The 14,192-nt window shown below is 41.0% G+C and overlaps 1 protein-coding gene across 1 annotated transcript; it reads right to left on the reverse strand.

Annotated features, from left to right (window-relative positions):
• Window positions 1–1,089: 1,089 nt before the first annotated feature.
• LOC115007261 (C2 calcium-dependent domain-containing protein 4C) lies at window positions 1,090–7,473 on the reverse strand. Its single transcript, XM_029430047.1, has 2 exons — window positions 7,352–7,473; window positions 1,090–6,613 (listed from the first exon to the last, which is right to left on the reverse strand). The coding sequence occupies exon 2, from the start codon at window positions 6,557–6,559 to the stop codon at window positions 5,321–5,323; it is 1,239 nt and encodes a 412-aa protein (XP_029285907.1). The 5' UTR covers window positions 6,560–6,613; window positions 7,352–7,473; the 3' UTR covers window positions 1,090–5,320.
• Window positions 7,474–14,192: the final 6,719 nt, after the last annotated feature.

Below are 14,192 nucleotides of genomic sequence, written 5' to 3' on the forward strand. Positions count from 1 at the left end.
ATGCACCTGTTGTAGGTTCTACTGACTTAATAAAGAGCGGTGGTATTAAACCTCTGCGTGAAACTCATTGTTTTAACTGGTATTGCACGTTACTACTAATATTCTTTAGTATTAATATTTTATAATATTATTACTATATGTAGTAATCATTTTGGTTTGTGTCTGATTGTGTTTGTTTTTGCAATAAAATATCAAATTTAAATGAATTTAAACAGCTTCAGAGACCAACAAGAGATACATAGTGTTTTTATTTATTTATTGGAAACTAAAATCTACCAGTTTATGTTTAAAAGTGGCATAACAGTAAAACAGTAATACTACTTATATTTATAGAAAGAAACACATGAAGTGTTTTGTTCTTTTCATATGTCATACTGGATGTCATGTCATATAATTATAGATTTGATTGTAGTCTATATTCACTGCAGGTGCTCTGCGCTCTGCACACAAAGCTAAGAGGTATATTTGTATAAAGATATCTCCCTCAGATCCTGTCATTTCTGTGGAAGTGCCATTTTAAAGATCACTTTATACATTTCTAGTAAAGAAAAACTGGAAAAGGATCTTTGAACTAAAGCAGGTGTGTGCACAGTATGGAGATATTTTTATGTATGTATATGTTGGTAGATACTGTATTTAAAACGAAATTACTGCAGTATGTTGCAGCAATAAACACTATTTATTATGTATATTTGACCAGTTTTCTTAAGTTTTTTTTTGTTTAATAAACATGTATAAGGTTATTGTTGTATATGTTATGTATTAGTCAAATTAACTTTCATTTTATTTTGTATTTGTTGTTCCAAAGTTAGAGAGAAGCATATTTAAAAAACAAATTGAAGAATCCTTAACGAGAAATGTTGATTTAATAATAAATATAGATAATAATAATATATATTAATATACATTTAGAAACTAACTGGACAACTTTATGACAAAAAAATATATATATATATATATTACTGACCAATATATAGATTTTAGATTCCATATCAGTCTGTGGACGTACAATATTAATGTTTGGTAATTCTGCTGAACCTCATCTAAAATAATTGATGAACTGTAAATCAATAACGACATGAGCAGAGATGCTGTGGAACTTTTCCTTTAATTAAAGTATTTCACATCCATCAACACAGTAAAGAACCAGAGATCGGTGGTTGTTGCATCACAGTAAAGAAAGTATCTACCTGCACACGAGAAGAACAGCGACATGGAAACCAGCTGCGTCGTTACAAGTCTGAAGGAAATGAAGGATTTCATTGTCAAGTAACGGACGGGCACTTTTTCAGAGAGAACCTGCCAAGACAGGAAGACTGCAGCCTTTGTACAGTTTATTAAAAAAAAAGAAAAAAGGGAATTAAATGTGACCGTCAATGAAAAACAACATGGACCTGAGCAGCACTCTCAGTCTCTCACACACACACACACACACACACACACACACACACACACACACACACACACACACACACACACACACCAGCACTTTACTCAGTTCTCATGTTGGATGTTATCAGTCAAGCCTCTCTGCTCCTCATTCAGTTAAACAGCTATCGAGTGCAGGGAGACTGATGTCCACCAGCATGACGGGTGCTTCCTGTAAATCCCCAGTGGGAAGCAAAGGTCAACATTCAAAATAATCAACGAGCGTGAACTATTGAACTAATGGAACTATTCAATTAATTTCCATAAGAGTTGTTACATGTATTCATCGTCCTCAGACGGAGAATCCTGATTGTTGTGGGGGGGTCAGCTGACATTTATCAAGCACCACAAACGGGTCAAAACTTCTACTTGTATAACACTTCTGTCACAACGTCAGAACACCTTTAAAAGTCCATTTTAACATATAATCAGTAGCAGAAAAAGAAAATGTAGAAATCAATAATTGGTAGAATTCCAAGACAACATATTCGTTTCATTAGCATCTCGTCAAAATTACAACTAAACAACTTTTACCTTTGACTTCTATTCAAAATCTACAAGTCAATTTGTAAATGTTATATTTCCAAGTCGACAAATCCATAATGTAATTTTGATTAGTTGTGATTCTAATGAAAGATATCAACAACACAACTCTCACTAGTGGCAATGTTCATTATAGACATGTTTAATTATTCTTACATTACAGACTTCAGAATTAGATGCATCATATCATAAACTCTCTAAAAGTTAAAAGGGTTTGCGATATAAAACCACAATTGTTCATAGTTTGTGTATGAATTAAACAAACCCAATATAATATGTGAATAAGCTTTTACAGGAGCTGGCAGGCGTTTTATTTTCACGAACTTCTGAGTGAGCCAAAGCTCGCCGTCTTCCATCTTCACACTAAGCTAACGCTAATCGCCTCCTGGCTCTCGCTCAATATGCAGCTTACAGATATGAGAACGGTATAAACCTTATCATCTCTAAAGTACGTTTTAACAAATCCCGTCAGCCTCAGCTACACTCTGAGACTGATGCTAACAGAACAGGCTAACATGCTAATGGTAGCAGGAGACTGCTTAGACTGATACGAGTAGAACATAAATGTACAGAGGATGAAACCTTTTTATATGATTTGCTATCAACAACGTGGTTTCCACTGAAAATAATCAAAGTTATCTCCTGAGATCATTCAGCTCAGCTCACAATCTACTACAAGAGCAATAAGAAGTGCACAAACACACTCAATACATGAGAGCAAAGATGGATGCAACTTTGCTGCTATATTGTGAAATGTGAGTTGTTAAAATATATCTTTTTGTCTTCAGCTTCTGCCTTTTCTGAAACTATTTAGAGATTAAAGTTATAATAAAATAAAGAATAGTACTCAGTGGGGCAGATTGCAGAACACATCACATTTCAGGAGTTAATAATAAACATGTGTGTCAGCAGCACATCTTCATCACCGCTGCACAATATGAATCCACTGAAATTCATTACTGACACCACTGAAGTTTGTTAGTCATGCTAGATAACTGTACGAGCAGGCACTTTGCAACAGACCACTGACTTTCACACAATAACAAAGCCAACCAGCAGCGTGACTGTATATAACGTATAATCGAGAGCATATCGAGAGCAGTGCTACGAGTGAGCTACAGACACCAGGAGAGAGAAGCCTCCGGGGCAGGGTGTAAGAAACAGTCACTTGCATCCTGTTGATGTCTCAGACTTATTTCCTGCTGTTAAAACACATAATATTGTCGTCGTCGTCGTCGTCCCCCCGGGTGTAATTAACGTTGAAACAGGTGTAATTAAATGCCTCTCATCATCACTTCTCACTCTCTGGTGCATAATTGGCATTTTCGCTGACAGTTGTAGAAACTAGTATATATGTAGTTATATACAGTACAAATCCAACACGTTCGTTTTACAAAATACTTCACGTCATATATAGAAAATTAACAACTTAACACACACACTTACTCTCTTTCTCTCTCACACACATACTTAGTAAGGCTTTAGGGTTTCATAAAACTTTAAACATGTCATGCAAACACCAGTAGGTCAGAGACGTATTCGTGCCATGCAACTGTGACACCAGTGCTCTGAGACATTTAATACATTTACATGCACACTACAAAGTACTGTATCTGTGTTTGTCCACTGCCAATACTGTGACTAAGGCAGCAGCCTGGTTGCATAAATTGACGTCTTTTTAAATTGTGTTTACATGATCGACGTGTTTAATTGTTTTGGTCCCACTGCGATCAGAATGGAGCCGACAGCTGTGAGATATGTTAAATGTTAGTTTTCAGTTGCTAAATGTTGGAGCTCAAATCTCCTAATCTAATCGGGCTGGTTGTCGAGAGTCTGTGCAGAATAACTCGGAGGTCTGAATGCAGGAGTGAGATGTGTCGAGAGCTCGTTGCCTGGTTGCACAAGATTTAATCAGGGCGCCCACAATGGATGAGGCGAGCGTGACAGGCTGCAGCGGGAGCGTCCACACGGGTTCTTCAAAAGGCTCCAGAGATTTCATCAACCAAACCCAAATTAAAATGATGGAACTTTTGTCATACATCCTGCAAACATTTCTTCCTTTTAGCTCCACATTCCTCCAGGCTGTGTGGATTTATGTCTGTAATGGAGAGCAGTAAAACTATTTCAACCTGTTTCCAATAGAAATCGAGTTATTTTAAGATTTGTCATTTTTATTTTAATGTCTGAATGTTGCACAGGAAGCAATCTTTGACTTTACTTGGAAACAAGTTCCAACATTATTACTGCATTTCTACCATTTCTTTACCCAATTTAGTTTAATTAATTAAGTTATGCTGCAATTCACTTCCTGCTGCTGGTCTCACATTATTCTGCTGAATGACAAACGTAGCAATGCGCCAACAAATGCAGTCAAGAAGAAGACTAACAAGCCTGCACGGATGTAAACGATGCAGGATTTAAAATAAAAAGTAGTTTAAAGAGGAAGAAAATGCATTTTAAACGTCTTTAGACCTCAAGGATTCGTGTTTTAGTAAGAAAGACAAAACCTTTGTTTGTTTACTGTCTAGAAAACTGCACAAGGTGCTTTTTACTTTAGTTTGATAAATTTAAAGGCGAGACTTCGAGGTTTTTGCAGCATTTATGTTGCTGGAGTTCTGCTTTCTGTTAATCCGAGTATAATTACAGTGACATAATCAGATTATGGCGAATAGGACTCTGCATTATAATTCCATTTTTGATGTGCATGTAAATGTGGCTATTGTGGCTGTTCTGTTTGCCTCCCCCCCTTCCCCCCCCCCATGTAGGAGGTGGGCCATGGCAACTGGGATCAAAGGGTCATTTGCACATCAGGACGTACTGCCACTTCAAAGCTCTGATTCACAAAAGCGTCTTTGTGCCGAACACGCGGTGCAGCTCATTTAGAATTGCATCCTGTGCTGCTGTGGATTTATGTCACATTACAATAATAAAACCACGCATGACGAACAGGGCGGCGATAGATGCACAGGTGTCCCGCACAACCTTTGAACCAGACGTGTCAGAGGAAGTTGGATGGGAGATATGTCCAGAAAGAAAACCCTTTCATCTGTGAGATTCATGTGTTGGGCTGGGTTTAATGAGCATTCAGTGAGTGGGAGAAGGAACCGGGGAAGCCTGGAACACCATAAATCCTTCTTACGTCCACCTACAGTTCCCTTCATGAACTTCACAGGTTGAAAGCCTCTTTCTTTCTAGAAATACATTTCACTACCTTCTCCCGTCATCGCAATGTCCACTCTGTTTTCTTCTGTTGGAATAAAAAGAGCAGTTTGAATAGAAACCAGTGCAAACATCTAATTGAAGTTTCAATCAGTGTCCTTGTTTCTGCCCCCTTTGACCTCCACGTGCTTTAAACTCCCGAGAGCAGCTTTGTGAGGAGCGCCTCTCTCTCTCCCAGCAGGGTGTCCCTCTTGAGGCTGGTGCCTTTGTTTACCACCTTGAACTTCACCGACATCTTCTTCACCTGTACTGCGCTTATCGAGTCAAAGAAGAAGTCCTCGTTGAAGACCGGGTTGCGGCTGTTCTTGATGATGTTGCTCCTCTGCTTCTGCAGCTTGCCCGGGTTCAGGTACACGGACACGCAGCAGTTGATGCTCTTGATGTCAAAGTGCTTGTCGTAGAGACTCTCCGCCGCCAGGACGCGGATGAGCAGGCGGGAGGTGCTAGGGTCGTAGTTGGCGCTGATCCTCACCGTCCCGCTTTTGTGCAGGTTGATGGTGTGCTCCTGGTGGTTGTACGGCGCTCCGGCACCGTGGATGGAGGGCACGTGGAGCCGTCGCTGGATGTTGGGGCTGGGCTCGGCCGAGCTGCACTCGTCGGTGGAGAGGGAGCTGTGGCGAGCGAACGTACGCTTGGCCTTCACGACTTTGGCCTGCGTCTCCTGGGTGAAGATCTTGAGCAGGGAGGCAGAGCGGGAGAGCAGGGGGGAGCTGAAGGGCGAGGACTCGGCGGAGGAGCAGGTGTCACTCTCCCCTCCGCTGAAGTACCGATACGGATTCATGTGAGACGTGTTACAGTCAGCCGGGTTCAGGTGGTTCCCCCCTTCGCTGCTTCTCCCCTGGGTCTTCCTCTGGGTGTTCGGGGAGGTGATAGGACTGATGAGCTCGCAGTGGAAAAGCGACTCTTTACGGCGAGTGTGGGGGCTTTCCTTCAAGGTGGCAAAGCCATAAGGTGTTTGAGTCTTGGGCACATAGGGCAGGGACATTGCCGTCTGCGACTGGGGGTCTGCGTTGGTGTCTCCAACATCGTCAGCACTCTCTATCTGTATGATGTGACGGTTTGCCGCTCTCAGCAGGTTCTTGGTGTCTCCTGCGATCTTGGCCACCAGGCGTGGACTTCTCGGGCTGCTGATCTTCTTCCCGCCGCTGTTACTTTGCTCTATAATTGAAGGTTGCAGGGTTTCTTTGGTCTTTGCGTGAAGAATCTCAGGCTCCGGGAGTCCGCTGACCAGCTTCGGAGGAATGAAGAAGTCTGGGATCTTGTCCGGGGTGAGGACGTTGCTGTAGGCGACGCCTCTCCTGTCTGCGTTCTCCCCCTGACGCAACACGCCGGTCTCCACCGACCCACGGATTTTATCCAGAACCCACATGGTCCCACCAGACAGTGGGATGTGTGGGCGTGTGGAGTGTGCAGTCAGGTGTGTCTGTAATTAATAACACACAGGGGGGGGGGGGGGGGGGGGGGGGGACAGGTGACACATCTCAACAAGCAGCAACGTGAAGTCTTTGAACAGAATTCAATATACTACTATATTACTATGTACTATATTACAATATCATAATTGTTTTTAGAGGGCAGAGTGGCTTCATTGATTGGTATTGTGAAGGAAGAGTCAGTCTATAAATTATATTATATATTTATTAATAAATAAATAAATAGATTAACAACAACAAAGAGGTTACTTCACTTTTCTTTTTGTATCTTGATCATTTTTAAATGGACCAAATTTAAAGTCGCATTCTTTATTGTTTATTAGCATTGTACTAACATTAAATATGTGCATTATAGTAAGAACATTCTGATTTAATTCATTGCGTTCCGTTACACCAAAGAAAACACGGACAGATGGAGAGAAAAAGGTCAGAAGAAATAATGTTATCGACGATTTTGCGAAATTAATTAATGTTCCTAATATTAATTATCCGACAGCAGATTGTCTTTCCGCTTCTTTGCATCACATGTATCAGTTTTAAACTAAAAAGTTGAAGAAACATATTCCATAAAAGTTATAAAACGAATATGAAATCCAACAGGTGCCGGAAGGATTTCCTCCAATTGCGCACCAACTCTTTTTCCAAAACCTGTAAAATTCTGTGTCTTCGTGTAGTCTGGTGCAAACACACCCCTCCTGTCTGCAGAAATGTATAAATAATATACTCACAGCACAACAGGAAGCTCCACTCTCGTCTTTGTCCTTTTGCTCCGTCAACAGGTGTTTGTTTCCCCGGGTAAATGTGTGCGCTCCGCGGCGCTGCTCTGCGCCCTCACACGGTCTCAACTCCGGAGCTCCTGTCGTGCGTTTTATAGACGACACAGGGCTGCAGCTGACCAATGAGATCAAGCTGTGCTTTCTCCAGCAGAACTGGAAAACACACTGGTTACATATCAGAGGAATCTCACAGGTGGGTTGAACATCTATATCATGATGTTGTATGTGCTGCAAGTGTCACATATATATACAATTAAAGATATCACAGCCTCTGTGCTTTACTCATAAAACAACAGTTATCTTAATTGATTTCACTTATTCTTCTAACATGACCAAGAAGAGACGTGACACTTTGCTCATTAAAAGGTTTTATATAGTTTCCCCTGCACTAGCACAAACAACACAGAGCTTGTGTGTGTCAGTAAATCATTATCTACTGCAACAATAAGACGAGTCGACCTGGAAAAGCACAGCTGAGCAGACAATGCTGCGTGCAGCACCTGTGTGCTTTAATTCAAATGACAGCTTCTTTCTCTTTGTCTGTCTGTCTTCACGTTTAAACCCACTGATTTGTTTCCCTGGAAACTTTGCTATGGCAACAAATACATGTATACTGACTTCATTGATCTGCAGGACACAACGTACAGGATTTGTTTGAGATTGCTTGATTTTGAGTCAAGTGAATGTGGACTGAGAGGTGCTGCTTCACGAGAGATCAGGTGCACGGAGCCAATAATAGTGCTGCATTGACTCGACAGGAAGGGATTTAGAAATGTAAAGATTTCAGCTGTGAGAGTCGATATCTGCTGACGGGAAGGAACACAAAAGCTCATAAAAACAGTTCATGTGAACCCTGTCGCACTCAGATGGAAATGTCAGCCTCTTTGAAAGCCCAGGTAAACATATCAGTATCACATCTTTAGTATTTTCAATGTAAAAACAAAGTTTTCTTGGAGAGTTCAAGGTAACACGGGGTGAGTAATTGATAACAAAAGATAATTATGAGGAGGAAGTACTCCTTTAAGTCAGGATAGCTCACCCACATGTATGTAAACCTGTTCTCCGACATATCATGCATGTAGCAGTGATAAATGACATTTGTTTAACCTTTCTCTTGACATTCAAAAACAATCCAACACAGCTGCACATGTCGTTTAACCAACTCACATGCACGCCATCTGTTGGCACAGGCGTATGTGCAAATATGCAAACACATAGAAGTGTGGGTTGCTGGGTTTTGAGGCCCAAAGGGCGCTGTGATTGTCTTTCAATTGAATCCAGTAAACTTCTCGTTGATCAAGATACTTATTTATTTAAAGTGATGATGACAGCATTTCAAAAATACCCTGAGCCGAGGACACTTTCACACACCAAGTCCACAGTCCGAATCAATAAAGAGCCAGTTAGCTGTCTGTTGGTACAAGTGAGAGTGTTACAAAAACATCATAAACATTTTGCTATATTCTCTACTGAAGGGTGTCGTCGTCCCTCATTGGTCCATGTTGGCGCGGTTATGCCCCTTGGTGGGCCGTCTTGTTGTGGCGAGATGGAGGTGGACCTGAAACTCTTTGAAGAGAACCTACAGTGCTTCACATTCATAACTAATATAGTGCTCATTATACATTTGTGCAGAAATACATGTTGTGCAATAATACATTTAGATTGAGGTGTACGAGTACATGTGATAATCATTAAGTGTGACACAATACAATCAGGAGTTTATTTACTTCACAGGGTCCAGAGGAGGATAAACCTGCAGCATCACATTCTACACCCGACGACGAGGACGACACGCATCATTACGTTTACTTTACAGTTCATTTAGCCGACGCTTTTGTCCAAAGCGACGTGCAAAAAGTGCAAACAATCATGAGGATACAACTCCGAACAGCAAGAATCTTGTAAGTACATGAGCTTCAAATACAATCGTATAAGTGAACGCTGTCTTCAGATAAGCCCGTTTGAAGTGCAACATACAGAAACAATAGAATACAAATTCAACTATTAGCTACAAATAAGCCAAACCAATACAAGTGCAACAAACAAAGAACAGTTCATTTGTTTCTTCATTGGCCGAGGTGCAGTCGACACAGGTGAGTGTTCAGTCTGCAGAAGGTGTGAAGACTGTCTGCTGTCCTGACATCACTGGGGAGGTCGTTCCACCAGTTTGGAGCCAGGATAACAAACAGGGGAGTCTGAGTCCCACTCGTAGTGAAGGAGCGGCGAGCCGATTGGTCGACGCAGATCGAAGTGGACGTGCTGGGATGTCTGGCCTGGATGTAGGAAGGGTCTGATCCATTCACAGCACGGTGGACCAGCACCAGAGTCTTGAAGCAGATTGGGGTCCGCCACTGGTAGCATCAGGATGTAAACTGTGTCTGCTTTTCCAGAGATCATTACACATCGTGCCTGCTGACGTCTTATATACACCTATATATATTGCAGAGGTCCATTCACACCCTGCTGTCTGTCGTCTGAAGGCGGGCGGGGCTCCGTCAGCCCCCTGAAGACCTCCACCTGTGGCACTCGTCGAGCAAAACATGTGTTAACTCCAGAAATTAGGCAAATTAAAGGCAAGAAAATGGAGAACGACACACAGATGTGTAGTGACATTATGTCTGTGTGAAATATTTCTGCATTTTCTATGTTTATTTAATCTTTATTTATTCAGGAAGTCTCATTGAGATTAAGACCTGAGAACCAGAAGCAATGTATGTAGATGTTTAATAATTAAGTGTTCATTCAGCAGAGCTTTTAATCTCTTTTGTCTACAACAAAATACATTTAAACGTTAAACACGGTCATGTTTGAGCTTTCTTTCCTGAAATATGTCTCAAAAAGGACAATTAATGAAGTTATAACACAACAGTTTACTACAGGATACACTTAACACAAATAAAGAATACCTTTTAACAAAAAGTGTAAGTTTATTAAAAATGTCTGCTGAGAAATTCATGGTCGCAGTGTTAACAGCTTCCTTTACGAAATAATGAGATCTGTACACGAGGGTCTGTGAATCTTCAGCCGGAGAAAAGGTTAATGTGTCTGTTCTGCTCTCATTACCGGGCCGGACCCTACATCTCTGTCAGCCTGAGCGTGTGAGGAACAAACCCCTACGTGCAGAAGTGAACAATACAGAAGTGTCATGTTGCTTGTTCTCCTAAGGTCTTTTACGTAAAGGTATGATATGTAACTTTGCCACATAAAAACGTGTCACGTCAATACAGTCTCAGCTTTAATCTTCCTCTAAACTTGTTATTTTTTTTATCATTATTATATTATTTATCTCTCCTTATTATTTATATGGATTTTAATTTATTTTCCACTTATTAATATTTGTATTTTTTTCCTGCATGTTCATTTTTTAAATTATTTGTACTGTATGAAAAAATGTGTTAAGATACAAAGTGTACATGTGTGGACAAAATGAGTCAATTAATAAAAAGTCAAAAATAAAAGTCTAAAAAACGAGTTATAAATGTTGTTATATATAATAATTGTTTCATTTTAATCAAGTTATTCTACATTTTTTTCTGATCTTGGTTGTTTTTAACTACGTTTTAACCAGAGGAATGACTTTATTCATCAGACGTCTGGATCTAAAGTTATCAGAGAAGCAAGCTGAGCAAATCACAGCCAAACAGCATCATAGAAACACTGATTTATAAGGTGAAACTGTTTTATTCAGTGTTTTTAGTGGTTTTAATCACCTGGTGTGTTTGTTTTGGAGAGGAGGAGACCTCTGTGGATAATTCGGCTCCTGGTAAAAACCTCCTGAATGTCTGGATCTAAAGTTTAAAAGCAAACATTAGGGGTGGCTCACCGCCTCTCCGGACCGTCCGTTTTCCACCAAGCTGCATTGGAGAAACACTGATTTTTAACGTGAAACTGTTTAATTCAGTATTTTTACTGGTTTTAATCACCTGGTGTGTTTGTTTTGGAGAGCAGGAGACCTCTGTGGATAATTCGGCTGAAGTAACCCTAACTGGGAGAAGCTGACTGCAATGACAAACTCCCCTGATCAAGATTCTCGCTGTTCGGCGTTGTATCCTCATGATTGTGTCGCTTTGGACAAAAGCGTCAGCTAAATGAACTGTAAAGTAAAGTAATGTAATGTTATGTAATATGTGCATTACTTTAATGCTGCAAGTGGTAAAGGTGAAGCTGGTTTAAACTACTTTATATTCTGAATATGCAGCTTGTGCTTATTTCCCTTAATAGGAAGGACAGGAAGTAGACCTACGATTTGAATGTCAGACTGAGCTCTGCAGGAGGTGCGTGTGTGAGTGTGAGTGTGAGTGTGTGTGTGTGTGTGTGTACTGGGAAGGACAGGACAGCCACCTCTGAGGCCGTCACAGTGTGTGTGTGTGTGTGTGTGTGTGTGTGTGTGTGTGTGTGTGTGTGTGTGTGTGTGTGTGTGTGTGTGTGTGTAAGACAGACAGGGAGAGGTTGAACATGAGCCGAGTCGTAACGTAAATTATTCGATTTTAGGGTGAAGACTTGCGTAAAGTGTTAAGGTAAGTAACTCTGTGTGTGTGTGTGTGTGTGTGTGTGTGTGTGTGTGTATGTGTGTGTGTGTGTGTGTGTGTGTGTGTGTGTGTGTGTGTGTTTGCTTTGACTCTTAAACTGGTCCATGTTCAACGGACCAACTGATTTGACAGATGTGCATCTCTTGGGTTAAGGTTTCTTTTCTTCTCTTTAGTAAATTGAAATCATCGGGGGTCCCTGCACACGTGGGGCCCCTCGGCTGCAGGTTGTGCATTAATCCGCCCCTGAACGCATCACAGGGTCCATTTTTACCCCACTCTCTGCTATTGTTGCCATGCCCTTTCTCCTTCCTGCCAACCCGCTTCCACACACAACTTCTGTTGCCTTGGAGACATCTCCCATCCCATCGACACATGCACCAACCCCCCTCCCCTCCCCTCTCCCCCCACGTTTCCTCACCTCTCTGGTCTGTTACAGTTCACCCAGTTCATTTATTCCCCGGGACGTCCAGGTCACAGAGGCCGCAGGTTCGGCGGAAGCCGGAAGATCTGCTGCCAAACCACCAGCTGGAGCTGGGGGGGGGGGGGGGGGGGGGGGGCTGGGTCACAGTGCCCACAGGTTGTAACATCCGGCTCTGATCCAGGCTGGTTCAGACCCTGCAGTTTAAACAGTTTATGAAAGATCGGATCGGACACACGCAGGACAAAATGTCACATTTTATAGACTCGGTATATCTCTGTGGGGGGAGACGGATGGGATGACCTGGGGGCACAGGGCAGAGTTGATAAATAGAGAAGGGAAAGATTCACACACAGCAGGCCTGAAACACCAGCATACAGTCTACTGATCTACATACTCAGGTGAAGCTTCCTGTCCCAGGTTGATGATCTTCATTTTCCAGATCACAGCCACATAACCCATTACCCCCCACATAATGAAACGTATAACTCGCGCAGCATTAAAGGGCACCACATGTGAGTTATACTGGCAGTCTGCAGAAGGGGAAATGACCAGAAGATACTTATATTATATATATAACGCTCACGTTACTCTCTAATGTAGATTTGATGTGTGGCAGCGCCCCCTGCTGGAGAACAAAGGCAGGGGAGCATCGTGAGCTTCAGCTTGTGAATCACAGACGTTTGAGCCGAGAAAACAAGAGAAACACACGTTTAATACACTGATATTAAAGAAAAGTAAATATAAAATAAGAGACTCGCGCTTTTTACACACCACAGACACACAGCTCAAATGTGACAAGCTGGTGCTGCCCCCTAGAGGCATGAAGCAGTCACATTATATATATATACATGTACACACACACACACACACACACACACACACACACACACACACACACACACAGACACACACACACACACACACACACACACACACACACACACACACACACACACACTCTACTTAAGTACCATGTTGAGGTACTTCTACTTTACTACAATTCAAAGGAAAATATTATTATTTTCTCTTCACTACATGTATTTTATTTGATAATAGTTACTTTGCATTATTATTAGTGACCTTTATAATAATAATAATAATAATAATAAATCCATAATGAATCACCTTTACAAACAATGAAAGCGATACGTACATTAATCTATCAATGATTATAATTATAATATAATCCACATTATTTTGAAATGGGACGTTCTGATTACTTTTACTTTTTGTACTTTATATTTTTTATACTAATACTTTTACACTTTTACTAATGAATTAATATGAGTTAATATGAGCACATTTAAGAAGTTAGAAGGTCAGAAAAGTTGCACTTTGTGTAATAAGTCTTGTCTTGCAGGATCACTTTCATTCCTAAAAAAGCATCTGGAAGAAAATACAGGAACCTTTTTTACTTGAAAATCGCTGCATCGGCCAATAAGAACACGGATCTGCACGTGACACAAGATGCTCCTTTCTGTCTGCAGGAAAGCTGCAGGACAGGAAAGCTGCAGAAGCAAGAAGATGCAGCAACTCACAGTGACATGGTTTATGTTCAGCAGAAATATTTAGTATTAATACTACACTGTACAAATACAAGTCCTGCATCATTTATTTTACTTGAGTTAAAGTATGTTTGAGGAAAACGTAGTTAAAAATGTCCTCTGTGACATCATTAGATCATTATTACTTATGCATGAAAGTAAAAGCAGGATTTTATTGTTGTAGTTGGTTGAGGTGAATCTTTTATTATTTTTTTTATTTAAAATTAAATGTATTTTGTATCGGATTGCAACTAATGATCATTAATCTGCTGATTATTTCCTCCATTCATTTATCAACC

Source organism: Cottoperca gobio, chromosome 4 (genome assembly GCF_900634415.1).
Source record: "Cottoperca gobio chromosome 4, fCotGob3.1, whole genome shotgun sequence".
Lineage (NCBI taxonomy): Eukaryota > Metazoa > Chordata > Actinopteri > Perciformes > Bovichtidae > Cottoperca > Cottoperca gobio.

Coding starts and splice junctions, on each gene's coding strand:
- LOC115007261 (XM_029430047.1), bottom strand. CDS start 6,559: ATGTGGGTTCTGGATAAAATCCGTGGGTCGGTGGAGACCGGCGTGTTG.